Source organism: Helicoverpa armigera, chromosome 23, assembly GCF_030705265.1.
Source record: "Helicoverpa armigera isolate CAAS_96S chromosome 23, ASM3070526v1, whole genome shotgun sequence".
NCBI lineage: Eukaryota > Metazoa > Arthropoda > Insecta > Lepidoptera > Noctuidae > Helicoverpa > Helicoverpa armigera.
Window position 1 is genome coordinate 684,216 of NC_087142.1, and position 26,886 is coordinate 711,101.

General features: G+C 34.8%; 2 protein-coding genes across 8 annotated transcripts in view; one reads left to right on the forward strand and one right to left on the reverse strand.

Annotated features, from left to right (window-relative positions):
• LOC110382472 (synapse-associated protein of 47 kDa) overlaps nt 1-26,886 on the reverse strand; it is a 63,994-nt gene that overhangs the window by 2,694 nt on the left and 34,414 nt on the right. For 4 of the 7 annotated variants that reach the window (XM_049837714.2, XM_049837712.2, XM_049837713.2 and 1 more), the window contains 4 exons: nt 8,444-8,584; nt 6,694-6,833; nt 4,300-4,412; nt 3,684-3,800 (listed from right to left, as the gene is read on the reverse strand). In XM_049837714.2, the coding sequence (XP_049693671.1) occupies nt 3,684-3,800; nt 4,300-4,412; nt 6,694-6,833; nt 8,444-8,584 (511 nt within the window). Of the gene's footprint in view, nt 1-427; nt 2,874-3,683; nt 3,801-4,299; nt 4,413-6,693; nt 6,834-8,443; nt 8,585-26,886 lie in introns of those variants that run through there. The other 3 variants (XM_049837719.2, XM_049837720.2, XM_049837718.2) reach the window with 3 other exon arrangements.
• On the forward strand, nt 10,443-13,349 carry LOC110382471 (solute carrier family 22 member 13). Its single transcript, XM_021343075.3, has 5 exons — nt 10,443-11,072; nt 11,274-11,681; nt 11,764-12,013; nt 12,400-12,584; nt 12,922-13,349. The coding sequence occupies exons 1-5, from the start codon at nt 10,660-10,662 to the stop codon at nt 13,151-13,153; spliced, it is 1,488 nt and encodes a 495-aa protein (XP_021198750.3). The 5' UTR covers nt 10,443-10,659; the 3' UTR covers nt 13,154-13,349.

The following is a 26,886-nucleotide window of genomic DNA, read 5'->3' on the forward strand; positions in this document are numbered from 1 at the left end:
TACAAATATTAAAAAGGATTTATTAGTATTTTTATAAATCATTAAAGAATACACTTGCTATAATGGAAAGCTTGATTACGCAGGTTCTTCGCCGATTTCCCAAAAAGGAGATTCTCAATTTGGATGATTGTTTTTATCAAAAGTTATTATTATAATCAAAGAGGCAATATAATCCGAATAAATTCACCGGATGTTGTTTATTACATCTATGTAATCAAGCTTCCATTGAGATTAGATACTTACTTCCAGTATAAAGCATTAACAGTTAATACGCCATATCTTTATGTTTTAAAGAATTTTAATTTTCTAATAAGTAACAAAATCTTTTATTGCCAAACTTATGTAATTTTTAAACTTGGCATTTTCAATTCTTCCAAAAAAAACTAGGCGCTATCTACTAATTACATCTAAAATAACAACACCAATATTATTTTAGAATAATATAATTATTTCAATTCATAATAACTAACTATAAATGCCAATTTTTCATTTTTTAACTATACGTCGTAATTTCACTAAATAATGTTCGAGTGTTGAAAAGTATTTTTTTATACTGTCGCTAGATATTATGTGAAATTTCAGGGCTACAGGGAAAACTTACCAAGAAATGGCAAGGAAAACTGCATGGGAATTAATTTGGAAAGTCGCGAAGACACACAGATAGCCAAATCATTTAGTTTTATCGGGAATATGATTAAATGGACACCGAATAACGATTATAATCACGACTAATTTATTGCTTAACAGTTTTGGAAAATTTGATAGAGGATTGGCGTTGGACTTTCAAAAAAATATAAATGACATGTTATGAATGATACATCCAATAACGTAAAATGCAGATATCATAGATAAGATAATCTTGAATAAACAAATATCACCTCAGCATACAATTTTTAATCACACAAAAATAATTGCTGCCCAGAATATCACTTTTGCTATATCACAATCAAGTTCTAAACTTATTAAACAAGTTGAAATGGAATATTTTCGTCCAACACCAATCCTGTACCAACAAAGCAAGTACTAAGAGACTCGGTAAACAAACCCGGGCGACAGCATACTAGGCCAGTACTGAATCGATTCAACCATCAAACTCTATCATAAATGAGTCCACCTAGTTCTACACAACTTTTATAACATTGGATTATTCTCCTGATTAATATAGACCTAATGCTAATTGTAAATAATTACAAAACAAACGGGGAAGTACTGTGTTGTCAGTAAAGGTTCCAAATACTTGAAGACGGCAGTTACTGTGGATTAATTGACTGTCACCCATAAGTGATATGTCGCGGCTGGGAAGGTTCTCTGCTTGCGTACAAACAACAATCGTATCTTTTACCTTTTTATCATCAATAATTTCATTAATACCATTCTTTCTATCAGATCTTTAACAAACTTCAATTGTTACTTGCACGTCTAATTTGTTGTTTAAAATCATTAAAATACGATGCCACATTTCAGATAGGCTGACAACACAAGTTTATGTACAAAAAGATTTAAAGTTTCAACATTGCTACAGCGAAAACAGTTAAGAGGCAGTGAGAAATAAACGCCAAGAGGTAACGACCAACTTTGAGAAATATGTAAAGCTGATAGATAAAACACAAGACAAACAAGCAATAATAGTTCATAAAGCTCAAGAGGTAGGGTTCAAATACAAGTAGCAATGTCAAAACCTGAACAATATATACTTACAGTTATCGCTACTGAGCCGAATTTAATGAACTGTGTGATATTATCAGCTATATAACCTTAATCGATACTTAGACATATATAACATTTAGTAGACATTAAAATAGGTTCCATTGAGAAAATTTTATTTGACTTTTATTTTTTTTTATAGATAAGTATACAATTCAACCGTAGTGGTCTTTACGTCAATAGCAAATCATAAACAGGTGATCGTTTCAATCTGTTCGTGAGATGCTGCGAGCTATTGAAATACAGACCAGTGTGCTACCAGTGACATACAACAGATTATAAATAAATACATGGTTATATATACAGTTATTATAGTCCTTAGTGCAAGGACAGAAAAGCTATATTGTCATATAACATTCACTTTATATATATACGACACACGAGATAACAACAAGGATGAAGATATGACACAGTGATATATCTTTAAAAGTTCAAATCAAAATGCAAACAGCGATAAATTCTATATAAGTAATAACGCTTCAAATTATATTCGTAAAGTGTGAGAGGATTAACAGTGATGTGGGCTTGACACAATAATGCCATGACTTTACCGTCAAGCTGACACCATCAGAGCGAAAACTATAAAATCATCGAGGTAAATTAAGTCGAACATAATCAATTAATCAGGATAGTTCAAGAGTTTAATTTTAAGATCACACATTATTCGAAGATACTGCAACTTATTTCGAATAGGTCACAGCGAAATAACAGCTAAGTGCTCAATTTGAACAATTATACCGATGTTAATACTTCTATAGTTATATGTGCGTACGCGCTACCTAGATCGTGATGGCATTATTTTATCAAGATTCAAACAATTTTCATGAAGATAATAGCATAGTACATTCTTTGATGCAATAATCGTATCGACTAGATATTTACTGTTCTATACATTACCCACCTCCTAATTGATAGAAGGTTTCAAACGGTCTACGAGTTCTAGAATCTTCGGAAACATATCACCAATGTTGTGAATGTCTAATTTTTGAACATGCAATATGAATGATGGTTACAATGCAATTTAAGATTAAAAGTCAATAATAGTAACAAGATGACGGAAAGAACACTAGACTTAGTAAATATCTAGCTAGACCATATAATTAGAGAATAATATATAGAACAGTGGTGTTATAATATTGTGTGCTGTGGATGTAAACACTTCCTTTAAGCTGCATTCCAGGGGAAAAGAAAATACGCGTTTAGCAACAATAGTTATATCTAGTAAAACTAGGGTCTAATTAAATGAAAATGGTTTCTTTAGTGATCCTAAATTGGATTTAAATTTAAAGGGATTTAGAAAATATTTTGATCCCCTAAGTAGGAGTGTGTTATTTGATGGTAGTTTTGCCCCCGTTTACACAGGAATTTTAAATTGTTGCTTATCACTATGTGCATCAGCTGCAAATCTGTCTATTACGTTTTATGTTTCAAAGTGTTTCAATTAGATTTGCATCATCTTTGGCAAATAGGGGCTTTTGTGCAACATTTTATTCCAATTGTAAATGATAAGAATAGTGGAGGATTTATGAAAAGTGGGTAATAATTATAAATGTAGCCAGACAAATATTTACATATACAGAGAACATGCAATGCAATATATTCCTCAAAGTTGGTTTCGAACGCTATTTAGATATTTTCGCGAATACGTGTTCATGTCAGTATAAATGAAATAACTTTAATGAAAATCAATAAAATTAAAACTAAATAATATGGCTATGTGTGTGAAAATTTAAATGAAATCATAGAAGAAATCAATAAAGAAATAATTAACCTAACATAACCTAACTTTTCTAAAACGAGAGATAAAATTAAAAAGTTCCAATATCATCATAAAATGCAGAAAATCTTGCAAGATATCGTTACATCTGCAGTTTTCTTATCGAACTTAAATACACTTTCTTTAACTTAAATAACAATACTTATCAGTGGTAAATAAAATAAAATGGCGGTTATAAGTCTTAAGGAAAATCATGTCTTACCATCTTCGTTTTCTCTATCGACTTTCAAAGACTTTATTCTTTTCTTGACGTCATCAATAGACTCTTGCGAAGATTTCTCATTGACTATCAGATTGTCGCTTGCCGATTTATCATCGTCTGATTTGGGAACAAAATAAAAACAAACAAAATGATAAAAAATAAAAATAAGAGAAAAAAAGTTATGAAATTAATGAATGGGGTGAACAGTGGTATGTTTTAAGTCCAAAATTGTTCTGATTAGCTATTTGATCAGTTTCATGAAGTGGAAATGGTAGAACTAACTATAAGAACATTTGATAGAAGGAATCTGTCGATGTCAATATAACTGTGTCAATTATTTTAGGACAGTTCCTGTGCGATTTCCAATTACTTTTATTAGAATTGGAGAAACCTTTTTAAACAGTAAACTAAACAATGTTGTAGATGAAATTGATTGTTAAGTTAATACACTTGAATAAATTGATTCGAATCTAGCTTTTATTTATATCATTGATGATGAAATCTTACCCAACAAAGATACAACAATTAAAGATGCAGAATGATATGAAGATGGGATGTTCCTTTAAGACCTAAGAGCTAGAGTAGGTGATGTTGCAAGTATAATTAGTGTGCATACCCTGGGAGTCGTCGGCGCTGCTCTGGCGTCCGGCGGCGGCGTCGGCCTCGTTGGCCTGGCAGATCAGCGACAGGCGGTAGAAGTAGTTCCGCCAGAAGTTCTCCTCCGTGATACTAGAAGTGAAAGCATGGTACGGATCAGAATCAGAATTCTCATTTCTGGTCATTCGGGTCTTAAATGTTAGTACAAGCTCGATTCCATGCCGAAACCGAATTTTAGAAACAGACTATAAGACTGAGCTTTCAAAAGGCCTACGACGGAACACGATGGTTTTTAGTCAGTAAGAGTCTGACACTCCCTCGCGCCGCAGCTAACCCACAGCGGGAGGAGTCATCTGATGATTTTTTACGTCGTAAGAAATGACCGAGTTTTCAATTTCATTATCATCATCATATATTTTTATAGGTATTAGTCTTCTTTTAGGACTTCCTTATATTGCGATACTACCCAGTCTTTAGATTAACGCATTTTTCTAGAGGCATCTCCTTAAAGTTGAATATGTTTTCTGTTTTCAAGCATACATAAGACAACCCATATCACTCAAGACAAGTAAAGTAGCCTTTTATTCGGGGAAATCAATTCTAAAATCATAATTGGGTTAAATTCTAAGATAGGACACAAAACCTTTTTATAACTGCAGTATTAAAGAGATAACAGAATAGCCGACGGAAAGACGTCATTATAACACAAAAGGGAGCTTATTTAATTCGATGATCGTATTATCCTTTTTGATAAGATATGATCGATTTTGGCACTCCCTGTTCGATAGTACGATACATTCTCACACTTATCATGGTTTTGATAGATTTTGTTTATTATCCTTACTCAACATTAATGCGAAAGTCATTGTGTCTGTCTGTCTGATTATTTCATTTTATTTATTAGAGACAAAAAACAGTTATATGTTAAAATTTCAAATTATTCTTTATTCGTGTTTCATGAAATTGGCTTCAATATTGATTCGTTAAGGAAAAGGAGTAAGCGATATTTTTTTCATAGGGATTTTGATAGCGAGTGTTAAACAGTCGAAATTATTTCTAAAGGTAACACGAAAATCTTACTGAAGACGTTATAACACTAGATTATCACAACAGTTTAGTTGGACATAAAATTATGAAGATGCATTCTTCAATGAACGTTCTTTAATTTGTGACCGTTAATAATGTTAAGTAGCTAAAGTGTTTACAACCTTAACTATCTTATCTTTCATTAATTACTTCAATACCGAGGCAACAATAGTAGCGTAAATCATCGTATTAATCATCGAACTATCCAATATTATACCGATAATAGTAATCCGAAAACTTTTGGAAGATAACTATGTCAATTCTTACGTAAAAAATATCAGTTATCAAATGTAAACAGTGTTGTAAACATACATGTGTGTAATCGGTGTTAAGATTGTGTTTGTGTGTGTGTGAGTAAAGCCTTTTTATATAAAAGTTATCTTACACGGGTCATTAGTTTTCATGTTAGTCGTGTTGTGTTATTTACTGGAGAAAGGTAGGTAAATATAAAATAGTTTTTTTTTTGGTACAAAAGCACCTATTCTTCAAGCCCGGTGGCTTATATGAAGTTTTCACAACAATAGAAAATAGATGAAGTGTTGGAAATTCGCTTAAATATATTTAAGACTTTACAACTTAAACAGAATCGTTAACATGTTTAGTTAAAAGTACACTAAAAGTTAAATTAAACTTCAAATATTTTATTAAGCCTGGATTTCGTAATTTGTTTAACTACGAAAACGCCTACGGCACAGTCAATTTTACCTCTAGTTCAACAATTTTTTTTTTGTATAGTGTTCTACATTTTTAGAATTCTATATAAACAAACTTGTCAAACTATTCAATCAAACACTTGTCTAGATAACCCCCCGGACTATCTAAACACGCATATCGTACAAATACTGCCATCAATGGCTCCTATCTTGTTACGTGTTAGATAACCATATTAGCAGTAGCACGTGCCGCTTTCCAACATAGTTGAGAAAAGGCGCGGAGGATGAAGATGAGCACGTGCCGCTTCCTGTGTTTCTTGATCCTTTTGTTTTATATCGACTGTAGTTCTAGCATTTATCATCTCTCCAAAAGCTTTAAATACCAGTTTAAGAATACAAAATTATCGTTCTTTTTGTAAATCCAGATACGACATAATCTTTCCGCCGTAAGAACTTGCTATGCTTTATACCCATTAGGGGTTCCATCAAATTCTCTCAGCTCCTTCAGGAGACTTGACCATAACCACAGAAGTAGACGGAACATTAAACTACCCGCCTGAGAGAAAAAAACTAATGTCGAAAGAATCATTTCTTGTTATTGGGACATTAACGGAGTAATTGGTTACGGCATAGGTTTCTGTCAAGTTAAGTCTCCAAAAACAAGTTCCACTTACACTTTTGGCACGAGATCGAAGCGCATCTTCTCGAGGTTGGGATCCTCGCCCATGATGGCCACGGCCACCGGGTACATCTTGTCGTAGTCGAAGTCGAACTCCACGCCCGCCGGCGGCGCGCGCACGAAGTTCCGCCGGTCCTGCAAATTGCCACATCGGGTGTTTTAGCGATATCTTGAACTACAAAATTGATTAAATGTATTGTTTGGTCTGCTGCACAAGGAAGGTTAAAACGTGGAACGCCAAGAGTCCAACAAATCTTGTTTCTTTAAATTCTTTAACGATTCTTCTTCCCAGCTACTAGGAAGCGGTGAAAGGGAGACGTTTTTGGAGATGCTGTCCAATATAATTGACGTCAAAAAGTGGTAATTTGAGTAGCCTATTTTCAATAAACATATTGGACTTTTAGTTCGAAATAATATTACTTCTATTGTGTCTGAGATCAACCGGTTAAATGTTATATTTTTTCAAGTATTGGATGTTATAATGATGTCACCAAAAAGGTGTTACATAATCCAAAATCATTTTCTAATTAACCAGCTACTTGTATATAAAGTCCTTGAGCCCTTCGATGTGGTTCAGCTAAGAGAGATAAGTACTCATTAAACTCAAGGGAGAGGAATTCACTCGATTTTATGAAAACCAAGGTACGGTCTTGCGGTTGGTCTTGTATTTTTAGGGCGAATTCGTTGAATCCTCACAAAATTGGAATGAGGAAAATTCGAGGTACACAAATAGACATACATACAAACGTATACGATATATTACATACAAAGTTATTTTATTACACAAATTCTAACTGTTGGGAACATGGTTTAAACGTCAAAAGTTTCGGCACGAAGTTTTGATGAGGATCACACAATATTTCTGACAGTGAATCCTCTGAGGATGACGGTCGTAATTTGTTCCAGCGGTTCTGGCACTTATTAATCCTTTTTTTGGAAATGTTCTGATCGGCCTTACATATAATTAGAATTGGAGTTAGGAATTATTGATTGTTTAGGCTCTCTGGGTGAGATCTCTCTACATTTTAAATATCAAAATACCATAATTTTAGGCCTAACTTAACCTCCTCAGCGGTGAACAGTTCGATAAAACAGATAGCATCAGTGTTTACTGAGTTGATCTAATCAAAAGTTATATCAAATTGTCAGTAGGCCTCATTAGGATCAGCTGATGAAGTTGCTACAAGTTTTATAATCTCCACGGTAAACTTGGCTAATGCTAAGGAATTAAACTTTATTGACAAAGATAAACAAGGATACTTTAAAGGTTACTTCACTCCAATGTAAATTAGATGAAAATTGGAACTGCTGATCTGCATGAAATAATATTTTGTTGTCATTCCCATTCGAAAGCTGACTAATTGAATTTAGTTTTAAGAAGATCACCGTTGCAGCTTTATATGAACTCGTAATAATATCGTCAATCTTATGGCTTTGGACCACGGAGTGGAGACCACGGACTAGCAAGGCAGCGTAGGACGTCCACCAACAAGGTCGACAGACGATCTTATAAAATTCGCCGAAAGACGCTGGATGCGGGTCGCCTCCAACAGGTATCTGTGGAGATCTATGGGGGAGGCCTATGTTCAGCAGTGGACGTCCTATGGCTGAGATGATGATCTTATGGCTTTGGCTAAGCGTCAAACAACCAGTTTTATTTTATCTAAATCAATTCCTTGCATACCTTTGACTACTACCTTGCAAGTAGTAGTTTAATCAAAACCCATCAGGTCTTCGATACTTACGGTGGACAATGACAGGCACTCTTCCTTAAGAGCAGGCTCGTTGGGTGCTCCTACCCAGGGAGGCACGGCAGCAGCGCTGCCACGACCTTCCTGACCCTTGATGAAGGCATCCTGCTCGCGGTTGAACTCGCCCAAGATGCTCTGTGGGACAAAGGAGATAAACTTATAAATATAGTAACAATAAAATGCATATACAGAGAAGTGAGTGATGGAAATATAACTTTCCATCACTCATTTCTCGAACATCTTTTCCAACGCTTTGGATGTTAGATTTCATAATGGATTAACCAATTGTAAGCCTATTATTGAAAATATGTAATTTGCAACATATCGGTGAAATCCAGTCATAAAAAGGAGTGCCCGTGAATTTCTGTGTTATCAGCAAAAAATGGCAAACTAAGCTCTTTTATGGCTATAGAATTACTTGTGTTAATATTATCTTAAGCATGCTTTGTGTTTCGTTATGTAATTGCATTAAAAAATCCAGATCATACGAGTTTATTTCTATTATAAATACGGATTAGTATAACGCTACAATTCATGTGCCTATCACGCGTATAAGGGCTTATTCCCTAAAATAGTGACATATCTTTACACTATCAACATTGTGACCAGCTTGAGCTCACATGCTTCAACAATGTGAAGTATATCTACGCAAAAATTATATCTAATAATTATTTCGACGGTCAATGACATAAACATATCAGTTTGTAATGAAACCAATTAAAATAATAATTATGTTTATATAGATTAATAATTAATGAATGACTTTATCTAACATAGCCGCTACACAATAATTATTTATTTTGACTATCATTACTATTTTATCATCTTCTTATCCAACAATGTGAGCTTCTAGTGACTCTTTTTGTCCAATTGCATATATTTAGTCCCTTTGGTCACACCACGACTAATCCTAACTAACTGTTCTCCGCGACCCCCTAGTTCTTGTAGGTCTTCTTCCCGCTCCCCGTTAAAAAGCAACCAAATACAAGACACGTGTTTTGAGATAGCACATCACCATAAGTATCACAACACACGTGGGTCATATCAACTGTCAGCTGACAGCAACATCAAAATATACTCCAGTACATACTATCAGTGTATTTTAAAAGTACAATTTCACTGTCATTATCATCTTCAACCTTCAATAGATAGTTTCACAAAAATAATGCGTCACATATCTTATCTAAAGCTGACAGTGTGGTCATCTTATTTACCTTATCACTGATAAAAGAGATCTATAGTAATTTAAGTATTAGGAGTTTGGCAGATGCCTCTCTATAGATAATTTCATTTTTGTTATTGACTTTTTTATCTGGACGCTTGAGATTATAGAGTAGTTCTTACATAATTTTAGCGATTTAAATCATTGGTTATCATTCATAATTTTTAGGAGTTAGTCACTGCTGTAAGGGAAGTTAAACGTAAAATAAAGATAAATGCTGCAAGAATTGCTGAAGTTTAAATAGGAAAAGATTCTTTCGTCATTTCTTTTGCAACAAAACACAATTTTCACACTTCTTTCTACAATAAACTTCAAAATCAATGTCTAACTTCGCAACTTGGAAGCAACTATGAAACTTGCCAAGTTATAGAGATATTTTACAATTTGTTGTTTTGTTTCAAAACTATTAAGGCTTCCTTCGTAGAAATTGTTGCTAGCTTTGTTGTTGGGATTCTACTTGTTTGTTCTGGTTTTAACCGGAATTCATTCTATAAATCAAGAAGGGGTAATTACTAAAGTAGGACGATCGATATAATTGTTTTGTTTTCCAAAAATAAAGAGAGTGTTGTTGTTGCAGCCCATTTACATAATTATGTATAAGGTTTTTTGTGTAGTTCAAAATCCTGATTAAACATAACTGATTAAAAATATAGATTACATAGAGATTGCAAATAGTCATGGAAAACTAAAAACCATACCTATACTTCCTACCACTTATTTGAACCTCAATATTCACGCAAAAATATCATTGTTGCAGGTTGTTCTAACATTTCAAGTCACAGATCTGCAGTTGTAAGTACAAAGTTAATCTCAAGTGATAAAACGAAGACTACTATCGCTATAAAAGAGTCGGCACACAAATAAATACAACATTCTGTCTGCGACACTTCAGATAACAGTTAATACTACAATTATAAACGTAAATACAGATTATGAATACTGCAAGGTAGCAGACAATTAAACAAAAGAACAATACACACAAACAAAAATGGATACAGAATCAAATAACAAAAAAGCACCGAAGGACGAGAAGATGGAAAAGCAACCAGAGGCAGACAAAATGGTGAAGGCGATAGGGGACTTTGGCAAATGGCAGGTGATGCTGTTGCTGCTAATAGTGGCACCCACAAAGATCTCATCAGCGTGGCAGCAACTAGGCATAGTGTTCTTGGCTCCGGCTACCACCTTCATGTGCACAGAAACAAATCTTTCAGACAGTATACAAATATCCACGTGTTATAGTGATTGTGCTAATTATGAGTATTACTCGGAGTTTGAGAATACTATAATTTCGGAGTTTGGGCTGATCTGCGATAGAGCGTGGATGGCCAATTTCACGCAGACCATGTGCATGTTTGGTGTGCTGATCGGCAGTATTGTTTTTGGATTTGTTGCTGATAGGTAAGCAAATTATAGTAAAGTAAGACTTAATAGTTTTGTAAAATTAAATAAACTAATAGAATGTGCTCCAGGGATTGGATTAGTTACCTATAGATTCATTTTGAAATCGATATTGTAATTCTAACAATTGTGGAGTCTAAGCCGCGATTAATGTCTACCGTTGCTAACTGTTTTGGCAATAATATCTTTAATCAATTACAGGTTTGGCAGACGTCCAGCATTACTAATAGCATGCATGCTACAACTTGTAACCACTGTTGTGGAGGCCTTCTGCTATAACTACTGGCTATTCACCACCGTACGATTCTTCATTGGCGTGTCTACAGCAGGAACAATCCTAAGCTCCTTTATTCTGATCATGGAAGTCATCGGGCCTCTGAGGAGAGAGTTCATGAACTGCCTCTGTGCCCTTCCAATGCCAGTCGGTCAGATGCTGATGCCACTCTTCGCTTATTACTTGAGAACTTGGAACCAGTTCTGCTTGGGTGTTGGTGTTCCACATGTATTGTACTTGATATACTTCTTCATGTTACCCGAATCTCCGAGGTGGTTGATTTCCGTTGGCAGAATTGAAGAAGCTAGTAAAGTGATGACTCAGGCAGCGAGATGGTAAGGATTCAGGTCATGATTACACATAATTATTCATCTTCTTGGTTTTATCTAAATATTAATCCTACAATTGTTGTTTTAGGAATAACCTGCCATCAGGCAATATGTTAGATGTGGCGAAGAGTATGGCAAGTGAGAAGGTGAACTCAAACGAACCCATACGCAAGGCTACCTACTTAGACCTGCTTAAGACGCGGTTACTCAGGATAAATATCTTCTGCTCGTGCACTATCTGGTTCGTTCTTGGAATCAGTTATTACGGCAGTAACCAATACATCGGACAGACGAGCTCCAATGTTTTCGTCACCGTTGCTTTAGCTGGAGTTTTGCAGGTATTTTTATTATCATCTTTCATTGGTCTTTTTCAGTTACACGCATTTAGTTACATAAATAACATTAGACACGATAGCTTTAGACTGTTACATAATCTAAGTGCCCATAAAAATATACAACCATTTTAAAATAAATAAGATAAAGTAAACACTAAATCCTCACTGCGCGTACTCGTGCAGACTGAAGATTTAATTGTTTTGATTAGCACATTAAATTTGTTCTGTGTCAAATTATGTAATCACTTGTATTCTAAGAACACAGTTTTCATAGTTTTTCTTATAAAACCACCATAGACCAACATGCCACTACTAAGTGGCTAAGCTATAGCTGTTGTGTTGTCTTTTAAATAAACTCTTGGATTAAAACAATATACTCCTTCTTCCAGTTCCCTGGTATCTTGCTGAGCGGGTTCCTGTGCAAATACTTCGGCAGAAAGATCACCATGATCAGCTTCTTCGTCGTCTGTGGTGGGAGCAATGCGTTCCTCGTGGTACCTGAAGACTGGTTCGCTGTGAGACTAACTATGGGAGCCATAGGTGTAGGCTGTGCTTCTGGTGCCTTTGCTACTATGTAAGTATTCAATTCCTGGAAGATTTTATTATCATCTTCGGCCCAGACTTTATTTCCTACAGAAAATGCCCCAACATTGATATTAGCATATGGTTTACAACTAGGAAAGCGGCAGGCAGCTAAGTACTTATTAAGAATTTTAGAAGTCGATATCGGGTCGTCAACCCGTGCTAGTATCCAAGATATATTATCTATCTACGCCATGTAATACTTATCTAGTAGGTATAATGTTAGCTGTTTTATAAAACTTACGCGAATTCAATATCTCATCTACATAGTTCCTTCCAGATATCTGTAATTTTCAACTATTTTACTAATTTATCTCCGATTATTCCAGGTACATGTACACCTCCGAGCTGTTCCCAACTGTAGCCCGAAACATGGCTATGGGAGCTTCATCCACGGTATCCAGAGTAGGATCTATGTTAGCCCCCTATGTGGCTGGCATGACCGTCATAGCCGCGTGGCTACCACCAGTGGCTTTCGCTGTAGTACCTATACTAGGAGCGATCACTTGTTTCTTTTTACCAGAAACCAGAGGTCAGAAACTATCTGATCATTTGTCGTAGACTCAAGAACTGTATCTGATATTATTGCTGTCATATTGATTGATGTCTGTTTATTGTCTGTGTTTAAGTATTTTAGTATTTATTGCTTCTTCGTTAAGATAAGGACGTGATATTTTTGTAACTGTCATTTTATACTTTAGGTTCGACTTTAATTAAGTTATGTATAAATAAATAAAGTCCCTTTTGTAAACAACAACAGTGAATAATTTAATAACATTGTCGTGCGTAATTAAAGTATTCAATTTTAATATCAATTTGACGGAAGACAATTTCTCGGTTCAACGAACCAAAATAATCGATTTGTTTGCAGATTAACTCGAATGTTAAACAAACACTTCGTATCGAGTAAATTCACGTTTCCTTTGCAAACAAACGACTCAGTTAATGAGTTATTAATATTAAACGTGCACTCAAATATGACGGAAATCATTTGTTTATCAAAACTCTTATTATTATTGAGTACCTACCTAGAGTTCTGGTATGTCGTAGAAAGTATACATAATCTAGCCCTAGCCTTTTCAAAACTATGTTGGGGTCGACTTCCAGTCTAACCGAATGCTGTAGAAATTATTATTTCATTATTATTTTATTGTTTCAGTTTTTCGTTTTAACAATTTTTGTTCAGAGCTTCTTAAGAGTCTTAAGTGAAATAATGGTTCAACATTAACGACAAAACCTAACTAAAACTTCCATTGAATCCTTTAGGGAAAGCCGAATTACCAAAAGCTGTAAAACAAATTAAATTCCACATTAGCACCTTTGTATGCAGGGTGTGATAAGGGGGGGAGGGCCGATTGTGAGAAAACTAGGTCAACTTTGAACACAATTTATTGTTGTTAGAAACGCTCAACAATTCATGAATGGAATGAAAATGTAGGAGCTATATTCATATTTATATCTTCGATATGATGTATATAAAATGACAATGAAATCTTTTAACTCGTTTAAATATTGATATAAAAAATATTCTATTAAATCAAAGCCAGGAAAATAATACAGTAATGAACTTATATCAAAGAAAATACGCTTTCTGTATGAACGTTAATTAGCGAAAGAAGAAACATCAATTTACCTAACAATCTGAAATATATTCCAATTAGGGCATATTCCCTTTGATACACGTTATAAAGATTTCCACGTAACATATTCATATGTGACTGAGTTAGCTGGCTTACGGTAATTATATGAATGTAACTATGACAAAGTAGAAATATCTCGGTTAACAAAGGTTTTAAAAGACAAGAATATTTTTGAGATTAGGATTAAAAACGGTCTTATGAAGCTGTTAATAAATTGTTATGAATTCAGTCTGAACAAAAAGCTTCAAAGTGTCATTAAGCCTTTGTTCTTCAAAACAAAATGGAGATGTATGCAAAATTCTCCTCAAGACTTGACAAAAAGAAGCATCATAGAAAAGTGATTGGGACAATTTATATTTAGAGCGTCCACGTTAAGAAAAACTAAGGGTGACCCAAAGGACTAAAATCCATTTGCTCATTGCGTCACGCTGTATAAAACTTAGCCTTAATAAGAAATTAAGAACCTTAATTCCGTTACATTTCCATAAAAACAGAACGTTCCAGAATATTCGGGGCACACACAAACAGTGGGAACTCACGCTTAATTGTTATTAATGGCAAATTACTGTTGCAATGAATTTCCATTTCAACGAAATATAATTTTCAGAGTTGCGGAACAAATGTGAATGCTGAAATTTCAGTTTCATTGTTGGCGCTCACACATATATAAACATGTATAAAGAGTTTATGTATGAAAGCGTTTGTTGCCAGGAGAGCTCTTTAACTAATACAGTATTATTGTGCAGTTGTCCGATACAAATTGTTATATTCCAGGGTTTAGAATTTAATACCAACAATGTTTAAAACAACTTGAAAACAATAATTACTCCACGGTTAATCGAATTTGAAAATCCTAATATTGCAGAGGTAAATAAGCTAACATGCAAAAACTTTAACGAAGTTTCGGTAAAATAATGAAGAGATAAAACTGAAATAAAAGAAAGAGTGGAGGCTGATTCACGGAATATCAATCCACGTTGATTAATCCCGGGTGAAATCTTTATATCTAAAGATCAATAGGGATGGCATAAATGGATGGGACAGCCTTTTGTCCTATACGAAACATCATTTATATAGACAAGAACCTTTCATTTAAAAGCAATCAATTGTTCCATAAAATTATAATGAAAAGACAAAATAAAGGGAAATAAATGATGATTGAAAAGCAATATATAAAGGTAGAAAAAGAACAAATATTGAAATTGTTAAATTCAATAAATGTGAAAAATCAAGCGCCAGAAACGCAGCCAAACATTGCAGATGAATAAGCTGCACCAATGGAAAGCAGTTAATCAAATAAAAATAAAAACGCGAAAGCCAGTAACACATGTAGCAAACGTTAGCCAAAAACGTTTTTGCAAGCTGAACGAACAACGCCGTTCGCAGAATATAAATCCGTATTGATTAATACTCAGAAACAATTCGTGGTAAAGCTGCATGCATGCGGATGCAGCGTATTGAAAACGGACGAATGGGTTTTGATAAATCTTTTAAGTGTAAAGAATTTTAGTAAACGTAAACAGTATGGACTACTTCTCAACTACGGAAAGGAAATAAAGAAGTTGTGGAATTAGATAAAGATATTGCTGAAGATAAAATTATGGTAAACATAAAGCGACATGGTGATGAGAAAGAAACTGATTCGTAAAAGAAATTACGAGAAGAAAAATCATTCAGTGGTAGATGAGTAGGTATTACTTTAATGTTCTAAAAAGTTGACGATACTATCAAAGAATATTTCATAAATTCTACTTTCAGAATATTTTTCTGGGTGCTTGAAACTTATAATTGCATTCACCAGCACAACTTTCAAGTAGATTTGAACTGGGAATTACGGAAGCAGAAAAGCTTCTCCTTGTCGCTGTTTTAAAGGATTGTAGATGTTATTTAAATACTTGGATAGGTAGTCTCTGATAGTAAAAACTACTATAAGGTATTATCTGTAGAAGACTACGAAAGTCAGCGAATTGTTAAAAACAAATCCTAAAAATACATTCAATGTGGAGACATCCAAGATAAAAGTGTCCAGTATTCATAATGACCTACAAAAAGAAACAGATAATAAAATTAATGTGGAATTCATAGCAGACGATGATTTTATGGCAAAGATGGTAATGAAGCTATAAATAGAAGATTCTAGCAAGAACAGTATGACGTGAAGTGACTCATACTTACAGTCTTGTTTTTCTGTTATCCCAAGATTAGCATGGAAAAGTGGAAAGATAATATTTAATAAGTGCACATAAAGACATAGACAATGGTAAGAGTAAGGATATATGGTGAAATGGACACAAATAGGATGAAGCATGAGAAAGGAAGCCAAGATATTTATATGAATTGTCTCAAAAACTCTTAATTGTCATGTTCATCAAGTTTTGTGTCTGTTGAAGATACGTACCTAATAAATAAGACACATACATTTTTCTTGACCATTCATGACAGTGAGTCTTTTGACGGTTTCCAGGAAACTTTTTTTAAGCAAATGACCAGTATTAGATTATTTTATATGTGCTATAATAGTCTACTATGTTATCGTACTGCAGAGTAATCTTTCAGTCCAAGTTTTTAGATCTTATGTTTAAACAATACTCCATCCATCTAACCTTTTTCGAATTCTATTGAACAAATCTCAGTTCACAGCAAAAACTGGGTACGTTTCGTATAAAACGCTTTGCTCGTTTCAAGTGGAACAGCTTTCGGAATAAAAGCCTTGGAACGTATCTCATATGAAATGTACTACGTCCGTATCATACAGAGTGTTCGAATGTGGGTCACGGGAAGGTGATATTTCTCTCGTTTTTTTGTATCTGTGAACGCTCTTGTTTAGTGATGTGATATTCAACAGGCATCGATCATCGAGTGCTGTGTGGAGTGTTAGGGATCTCGCAAGGTAAGCAATGTATAATATAGTACTTATTTGTACTTTTGTAAAGTCTTCGACACAATTGTGTGGAAACTTATCCACAAAATCAAAAGACTAACACAAAAGGACCAAATTGGTCCTTCGCGATACATATGACAATTCAACGAAACTCCAAGCCACAAAGTTCCGTAAATCTTCGTGACATTTCAATCTATCTACACCGCAGATCTACCCGCCACTAAATGACCAAACAGGAAGTAAATCCCACAACCGCACACAAGTCCGGAGCTACGTGTAATCCGGTCAATTGATCCGGACATCCGGCCGGTATCCGGTTGGAAGCATTAACGTTCTATTTTAAGCGTATGGGGGTAACATTCATTAAGTACTGTATATGTAGTTGTTTACCGTGATTTCAGTCGGGCTGTGATGGTATTTACATAATAGATGTCGTCAAAATCTGTTAGGACAGCTGAGTAACTTCTTCAGTGACAGATGACTTGATACCACTAATGATGGAAGCTATGGGACAGTATTCTATGGTATTGTACAATAATGCCTTCGTTGTGAATGCCTCGTGTGAAGTCAAACACAGGTCAAAGGTCACACTGACCTTTCAGTAAACTTTTATCTGTGAAAGTTTCGTTTATAACTAACTAAAAGGCTGAAAGCATCCCGAAAGGCACTCACTGTTTACAACAACTTTTACAGCTTCATCCTACATAAAATAATACTAACTCATCTTAAAATGTGTACAGAAGTTAATAAATACCGAGTAATCATGAATGCTCAGATTTTCTGAAAACTCATTTGCCAAACAATTATTTTACATGAAAGAATCCTTTAGATACTGCCTTATTGCCTTACAGAAGTGATGAAATAAAATTAAGTGACTGAACGATACTTGGAAATCAAAATAACTTTTTTAACAAACTCTATCTACCACAAACTAATAAAGATATACTTCAAAGGATCTTGTAACCAAAGATAAATGTCTAAATAAATCTAAAAGTCTTTGACTGTACCTGAGTAAATAAGTTAGCCAGTTAACAGAAAACAGAGTTTTCTACTTACGAAGCAAATACTGAACATTTCTGTTTATATACTTGTACCCAGACGAAGCCGGAGCGAGGTAATTGAATTGCCAAAGAAATATCCACCAAACGTGAATTAAGGTAATATCAAATAAGCGTGGGTATCATTTGCTCGACGTTTACTAAATTGACAAAATAAATATGTGTTACAATAATTTTTGCGATATATTTACGACTAGCTTCTACCGGCGGTTTTACACGCTTCGTGAGGGGACTACTCCGCCCATCCGTATAAAAAGTTTCGTATATTCTTCTTCGATAAATGAGCTATCTTGCACTGAATATTTTTTCAAATCGGATCAGTAGTAATAAGCACGTGCAAGCAAACAAACTCTTCAGCTTTAAAATTATAGTATAGAATTATTGAGGTATAATTTTCCTGACAATTCCTTCCTTAGTATATGAATTCCATACTAACTTAGTAGAGGGGAGAAACGTTTAAGTAAGAGGAATGAAGTGGGTGGCTAAGGATATTGATCGAAACCTCCTTCCTGGTCTAGTCTCGCTAGACTTGGCGCCGGAGAGTCTGAATTGTTTGAAGGATTCCGCCTTGTGGGATCGTTTCAAGACGATATTCTATAAACGCTACTGCAAGTATCTTTCGTTTATTTACTTGATATCATTTAGACCTTCGGTACCTATGTATATGTACTGGATCATATAAATTAAGAAATATGTCTATGATACAATGAATAAGACATAGTATTTCTCGAATATCTTTACTTCCTACGTTACCACATTATGAAGGTACAATTTTATTTTGCAGCACGAAACCTAACCTAAGACACGATCCATTGATTACTATCTCCGCTATATCGTCCTTCCTACACAAACCATCCGTACCTCTAATAAAATCATCCATATAAAACGCCTTCGCAGACACTCCTCAGCTCCTAGAATAGACCTCTTACAGTCGGACACTTGGAACTGCTCTCGAGGGCGCAACTACCCGGACAAGATGGCGTCAGCTCGAATCCGGATGCCTCTTGTAAATATGCTATGAGTTTATCGCTTTCAGTAGAAATGTACTATGAATAGATTGTGGAATCTGTGTGGTTGAAGATTTAAAAATGTTATTATCGAACATACTGTGAAGTCATCAAGAAATGTTAATACAGTAATTGTAAACATTAAGAATGTCGCTGAATCGCGCAAAATATATATTGTGTCTAAAAATGTCAAAGGTAAGAAAAAGCCTGAGTAATGTTTTACCGTTAAGAAACCTTCATCGTTTAATTAACCCTAACATAAAGCCTTTTCCACTCATTCAAACCGTATTAAGCTTTCTATACAAAACCTTTCACGTATTCAATCAATAAAATTCAAAGGGCTAAGAGGGGTCTCATAAAAATCTTTTTCTAGATGTTAACGTTAAAAACTTTTGTGTAAATCAAATTAATGATCCAGATTCAGTCAAGTCTTTCAGGAAGAAGTAATAGGGAACTGGGTAGACGTGGTTGCGTAATCCAATTTGGGATAAAATGAGTTTTTTCTCGCGGGAGAGGGATATTTGACGGCGTTAGTATTTTCAATTTCAATTTAACCTGTACTGATCATTTTTTAAGCTTAAATCTTCAAGGAAAATATCGAGTTATTTGCTTGAAACGGTAATCTGGGTCTTCTAGTTGAATATGTGCCTTCTGCAATATTCACATTAACAGTACCCTAGGATTATGGGCTTTACCGTCATGGTGGCACTGCGGCCATGCGATAGAACAGCTTTGTAAAACCCTTTGAGGATTAAAAACATGTCGGTCATATAATATTGAGGCAAATTGGGGAAAGTGTGTCCGTCCATTTATTATGCGACGCCGGGGCGTGTAGTCCCACGCACGGGGTGACATACCACCCACGGTGTTTACATAAAACGGCAATTATCCCTTTTTTCAAATCCCCCATTTGAATAAAAGGTGGACAGGCTTCTGTAAATATGGTTCACGAAAAGAAAACAGATTTTCAAAAGGTGTTTTACTGTTATTTTTTACGAATTTTAAATAAGTACCTCTATGGACAATGTGAATTTGTTTAAGCGCTCCCTAGTCACATACGCCCTTAGTATTTAAAAATTGATATAATAAACAAACGTTCTTAACCCTTTCCCCCAAAAAGCTTCCAGATAATGGCATAAGTGGTTTTAGCAAATATTAGGTGCGCCAGAATCCATTAACCGCACACACGATTTAAACCGAGTCAATTTAATTACATTTTTCCAGCAACCTTCAATATCGTGACCTGATTCGATTGGAACCCACATTGACCTGATTCCTCTTTGTGGCCAGTTGAATTAAAACTCGCAACGGCCCCATTTCATTCCGCCATTTAAATATTAAAAAAGCAGGTATGACAAACATTGTGCGACGCTGCAACTATTCACAACATGCCATGTTACAAAGTGCTTTGTGCAGTCGCCATTTTGTTTGAGCTACCTGAACGCACGTCACTCGCTATTTTTGTTCAACACCGTTATTTATATGTGAATACATTAAAATGTCAGTGGCTGACATTCTGTGGTAAAGTTTTATAAAGTTCTTGTGGGAACACTATTTTTAAATTGGATGATAAAAGAGATGACAAGCAAAGAAGTGTAAGTAACAAAGAGGATATAATAAGCCGGGGTTAAAATAAGATGATTTGATTCTCCCTTCTACTAAAAGGATTTCGCATCAGAGTAATCACAAGTGTAGATGAAGTTAACATAAAAGTTTCAGAAAATCCTTTAACCTCGCCTCAAAGGACCAATAAAAGATAGAAAGCAAGTTACAGAGCTGAAAACGTCACATTACCAAGAAATACGTAACAACTAACACTAGTCTTGAATTTCGTAAGAAACACAAAATGTTCCCAAAACTTGAGCGAGACTTTCAAGTCATAATAAGAAAACATACAAATGAAATGCAAAAATAGGATTACATGAAAACAAAGGAACTTGCATACTTTATGTTTATACAACCTTAAATAACCAGGATTGCGCTAGTAGTGTAATCGCTAGAAATGTCGAGAGCTCTACTTCTCAACTCGCTGGAAAATGCGAATGAGTATAATAATAGTATATTCTAAAAGTTTTGTCTGCACCAAGCTTCATTTTAAGCTCCTCGTTAATAATAACGAGTATGTTTGTAGCGTTAATTTAAAAGGAAGTGTTTTTATTACTGAAAATTGTCTTCTTGTACGTGGATTTTAATTAAGGCTTTCTTCGCTACTCATGTGTTTAGCAGTCTGTTTTATTCATTACGGCTGCTATCCTTTCTAGACTAGAGGATCGAAGTGCAGTTTGTCCAAGAGCATTTTTACCTAAACAATTAACAGAACCTAACCAGATACACAAGTAAATAGACCACCCAATTCAAATTGACAAAACATAGCAAAATACAAACAACGGTACGAAACTAGTAAATCCTATCGACGCAAATGAAAGCGCTGTGCCGAAAGCCTCGCGACACGTACATTGTTTTTGGTTTACCATTGGAAATCGACGTGCCGCGGTAACCCAAACAATGCTTTTGAATACACAAACAGCATACAGACTGAATTTGATAACTTTTATATAGAAAAGAGATTGAATAATTGGGTACACCTGAATTGATATTTTTGGCGCTGAAAGACTTTATAAAACTGGTACAGAGGAAACATGACATAGACAAGTTAGTCCAACTGGCATAATGAGCAAATGACGCCCAAAATTAAGTCACTCTCATCTGACGATAGATATTAAAAGAGAGATATATGTAGTTCTGATTTTATCCGAATGTGATCAAGACCAAGGACATACTCCATAACATTCTATAAAGGCATTTTTTACAAAAACACCTAAAGAAATAATATATAACGTCTCCTTATTAAATCAAGCTTAAGAGAAATAGTTCACGTAAGTCCGCCAAGATTGGATACGGGAGCTGCGAATAGTGACGCAGACGTGAGAAAAATGTTTAAAATAAGTCGAGTCTCCGTGCTTTCGAATATTATTCTTGCATTGTGCTTGGAAACTGGTATTATCCATCATACTATCGTTAAACTGAAATATGTGGGAAATCTTTTATCAAATATTGAGAATTTATCAGCTCATGAAGCTATTTCTGTACCAGTATTGTTCTCTCGTGATATCTATACGTGATAATTGAGCTCAATTTAGAAGATAAGTTTAATATAGTAAAATTCATTATGCCTAACTAACTAATTGGTAAGACCGAAATAGATAGAAATAGAGAGACGAGACAATGTGATAACGGTACTGGCAAGAACACAAGACATATGTTCCTAGGTGAGTAGAAATCCCAATATTCTAGTTTCAATTATGTAACAAGCTCTCCACAATGTAATGAAAGTACCACTTTATTCATACCCGCGTTCATAATTAATGCTGAAGATTAAATTAACAATTTTAATCAACGCTACATGTAGAACGTTGGGTACTTGGGCAACAAAATACTTATATTATGTGAATATTACTTTATACATAGTATAAATCTGTTTTCCTCACTATAATTATACTGTCCAAAATAAATGTTCTTACTAGAGCTGCTACACACCTCAGTCGTGAAGATGAGACTCGAGATTAAAATTTCGCGATCACATAATCACGTCAATTTCTTATTAACTTTCTATCTTCTCTTACGTAGGGAGAAAATTTTAAGCTGATCCAGATAGCAAGATTATTTCATTAGATCTCATCAAACCGTAATATCAAAAGTACTATTGAGACTGTTTGACGTAAATTTGCTGATAGTACTAAATCTGATGATGTAGTTGATATAACTAACGATAAACTGGAACATGGTAATTTGAATACAGTGCTTGCAGCTGCTATAAATTATACAGACGTCAGAGCAATTCCCGTCAAAGCAATTACTTCCATTATATTGTGTTAATGCATGTTCATACATAGCTGTACAGGCTTATGTAATACATACGTGTGTAAGAGCACTAATCCTATCACATTCGCGGAAATGCTTGAGCTTAAGATAGCATTAATTTTGCTAGAATTTCAAATGTATATTCTGCACTGGAGCATGCAAATTTTTTGAAAGTTATATGGAAAAATAATGTTAAAGATATCATTTAATTTAAGCGAAAAGAGGATTGTAAGCATTTTGTTTTCAAAGCCCTAAAATACTAACGAATTCATATCGTTAATTTAAAACGATCCACATCAATTTCAAATCGGTTTCCTACAAATCCCGATTTCGTTTCATATTTTAACGAGCCACCTAATGTACCGTGAATGAATCTACCCCAACCACTGAATGTGTGTCGTTAAACTCTTCATGATCACCTAAACGTGCCACATAAATTGTGGATTTAAGACCAGCCAGCGAGAAACATTCACATTATCATAATATACGTTTAACGTTGTCATCTTTATCTATTTCCCCTTTTCATCTAGTTGGCTTTCTAATTTGAACTGTATTTGAGGTTTTGTTATTGCAGTTGCTGAAGCTATCGAATTTTCCAATTAAAGAAACTAGGTCAATGCAATGTTTCTTTTTCTATTTGCAATCTCTTTCCTGGTTCATTTTTGCGGTATAACACTGGAACTACATTCCATTTTCATTTATATATTCCGCATTATCATGTTTATCAAAAGCTAGCTGTTTCTTACCAAATGACCAACGCATTTCGCATTAAAGACCTAGCCAATCCAGGGCATCTTAGTAACATCATTGGACCAATCAAAACCATCAGTATCAAGTCTTCTTTGCGTTGAATACTATAGACATAGAAATACGGATTCATAGCCCATTACGAGTTAAGAGCGGGAGTACAGACCAGAGTCGTAAAACACCTCGAACATAAGTAAGTTTCCCGGGGGAAACTCGCTATAATGATACCGAAGTGCACTAAAGAGCGCTTTTATTTCTACTGCTGATAGAACACTACTTGATACTTGGTTGGTTTTATGTGGATGCTTTTTTGGTTCTAATTTATTTCATTCAGTCTTGTATGAAAAGGATAAATCATTCAATGGATGTAGATCAACTAATTACCTAACCTCTTTCTTCTATATTTACTTTTCTCTGTGGAATCATAGGTTTTTATAAACGCCTTAAGGACGACATAAAAATGATGTCATTGTTGCTCCTTATAGAGTCAAGATATATTGTCCGAGATTTTCCTTTTTTACCAAACAATAGTAGTCATCATTATTTACTGACAAAGAATACACGAGGCAGCAATTTTTCGAGATAAAGCTGTTCCTATAGATTCCAGTAGAATACCGTATATTGGAACACGGAAGATAAAATACAAGAACGTGCGTCGGAAGTTGAATTTGAAGTATAACAATAAGGCGCTGTGTATGGTCATGCACAAAACAATCTACAGAAAATAAGTTCCAAGAACCCAAATTATCATATAAGTACCATTAAGGAAACACTGAACGAATTAAATCTGTAAACAACAAAACCTTCGCTGCGGATTGTATATTCCGATACTTTTTCCAATGCAAGTTTTACAGCTAGCAGCACAAGTACTGTAAAGATAACTGGCTTATGAACGAACGTTGTTTAACGCAACCAAGCAGTTTTATTGGCAGCAGCCTTATCTGCTCGTTCGCTTCCTATTTTTATTGTTCTTCGTGTACGATCGTAAAAGGACTATGATGGTGCTATTGATTTAATTGTGATATAGGATCCATTTTATGAAAGCGAAGAGCATTTTTAGTATCGTATGTGTCTGTTGGTGACAACTGCAGTTATGCCTGAAATTCTGCAGTTTTTTTCTATGGAAGTGCGTTTAAGAAAATCAATGTCACATGACATCATATACCAAAAAAATGTGACAGCCAGATATTACATTCTATCCCCAAAAATATATCTGCAACGTCAACGCTTAAATTACCATAATGCTTCAATCAGCTTACCCCGCTTTGCTGTCACATGTCATGACATCGTCGGGCCAACATTCTAAGTTGACAGGGATCACTTTACACAGCTTATACAAAATGAATATTGTAACTTTCCTAAGAGCCCTGTCCTGTGGGATACTCGGTACTAAGTTTGAACTCATTAATTATGATCCTGATAATAGTATAACGAGCGATAAACATGATTCACGAGGTAATTAAACTAAGGTATCTACCGAACGTTATGAATGTAAGGGCCTTTTGTGCTTGGTTGCGGAATAAATGTGCCCAATTGTTAACATTAATAATTTAATTACTAAAATGAGCAATTTATATCGAACAAGCTTAAAAAATATCAAACGGGACATCAAATTCAAACTATCTAACCAGAAACTCTATGCGCATCATTGTAAAAATGTAGGTACTAGGAATTCAGGAAGCGTAAGAGTTGAGACAGACCTATTGTCACTTCAGTAACACTAGTACACCCTGGGGGATGAAGAATGGCGTCGCGTGACGCATACAACACGACCCTCCGTGGCTACTGAGGGGGAGTAATGAGTAGGCGAGTGTCAATGAAAAGGTATCAGACAAAGAGGTATGTGACGCTACTTTTACTATAGATCTGTTAGAAGAAACTTAAAATGAAACAGTTGAAATGTTGCAAAAAGACAGTGTAGTGAATATAGAAAGCCAAGAAATCCCAAATAAAGCTCAGCTGAAATTATTCTAACAAAAAATAAAATTTAAAATACAGCAGCATTCCAAAGGACATCGTTTCATATTAAAGAGCGAGAGACGAGAGCGGCTAATGAGCGCGCCGAGTGAAGTTATGAATGGCCGGCGTTAGCTGCAAATAGGATGAAACATGGACGTTGCAGATGACATGCAAATTCAAATCCTAGCCTTCACAGATTTATCCGATGCAGCAGACTTTTTTGAGATTTATAAATTTTATTCTGAAGCTAAAATAGATCTTGATTTGTCTAATGAACTATGATATAACGATAAAAGTTGAAAGAGATTGTAGACGTAAAAATTTGTAACATTAATCTTGACCTAAATAAGTCTGCAGATTTTAATGGCACTGACACAAATCCGTACTTATATGGCGTGTTGGCCATGGGAGGTCCGGAAGCTGAGGGGGAGGGACCTAATGAGTGAGCCGCCTCGTGATGAATGCCTGGCATTAGCCGCTAATGGGATGAAATACTCGGATACATTAGAAATTGCGCATAGTAAATATTTCGACGCTGGAACCGTTTAATTTCCGGCTTTAATATTAATCTATAACGTGTTGCTAGGTGAATAAAGAAAATCGAATTTTATTTTAAATACCTTAATATTTTCTTAATTAGAAATTCGAAACTTAACAGGATAACGATATTCTTATTTTTAATTTATGTGTCCCTAGACAGTGAATATATAAAATATTCTTAAGTAGAAACACGGAGCACTTATTAGCTCTATATTATTTTCTGCTTAATTAGTACTTAAGCGTTGAACCCACGTTTGCTTATAAAGATAAAACTGCCTTAATCCAGTAACAGCAGCACTTTCCTTAATAGTTATAATACTACTTTAGTCCCACTTATTTCTTTAATCTTCTTGCTACTACTACATTAATATGATCATTGTTATTACTAGCACGACATTTAATACACATCTAATACAAAAACAGAGTCACTATCAAAATCAATAACTAGTTCATTGATTTATATTTCAGTAGTTTCCATTAATATTGCAGTACGCGTTCCCCGGGCTTTATAAATTTCAATAACGTGAGCAGCGTATGCGGTCACAGTTAATGCAACATTTCAAATTTCCGCTGTAGAAGCGTGCTCCACATTTTGCGAAAG

Coding starts and splice junctions, on each gene's coding strand:
- LOC110382471 (XM_021343075.3), top strand. CDS start 10,660: ATGGATACAGAATCAAATAACAAAAAAGCACCGAAGGACGAGAAGATG. Junction 11,682..11,763: donor ATGACTCAGGCAGCGAGATG/GTAAGGATTCAG, acceptor TTGTTGTTTTAG/GAATAACCTGCCATCAGGCA. Junction 12,014..12,399: donor CTTTAGCTGGAGTTTTGCAG/GTATTTTTATTA, acceptor TCCTTCTTCCAG/TTCCCTGGTATCTTGCTGAG.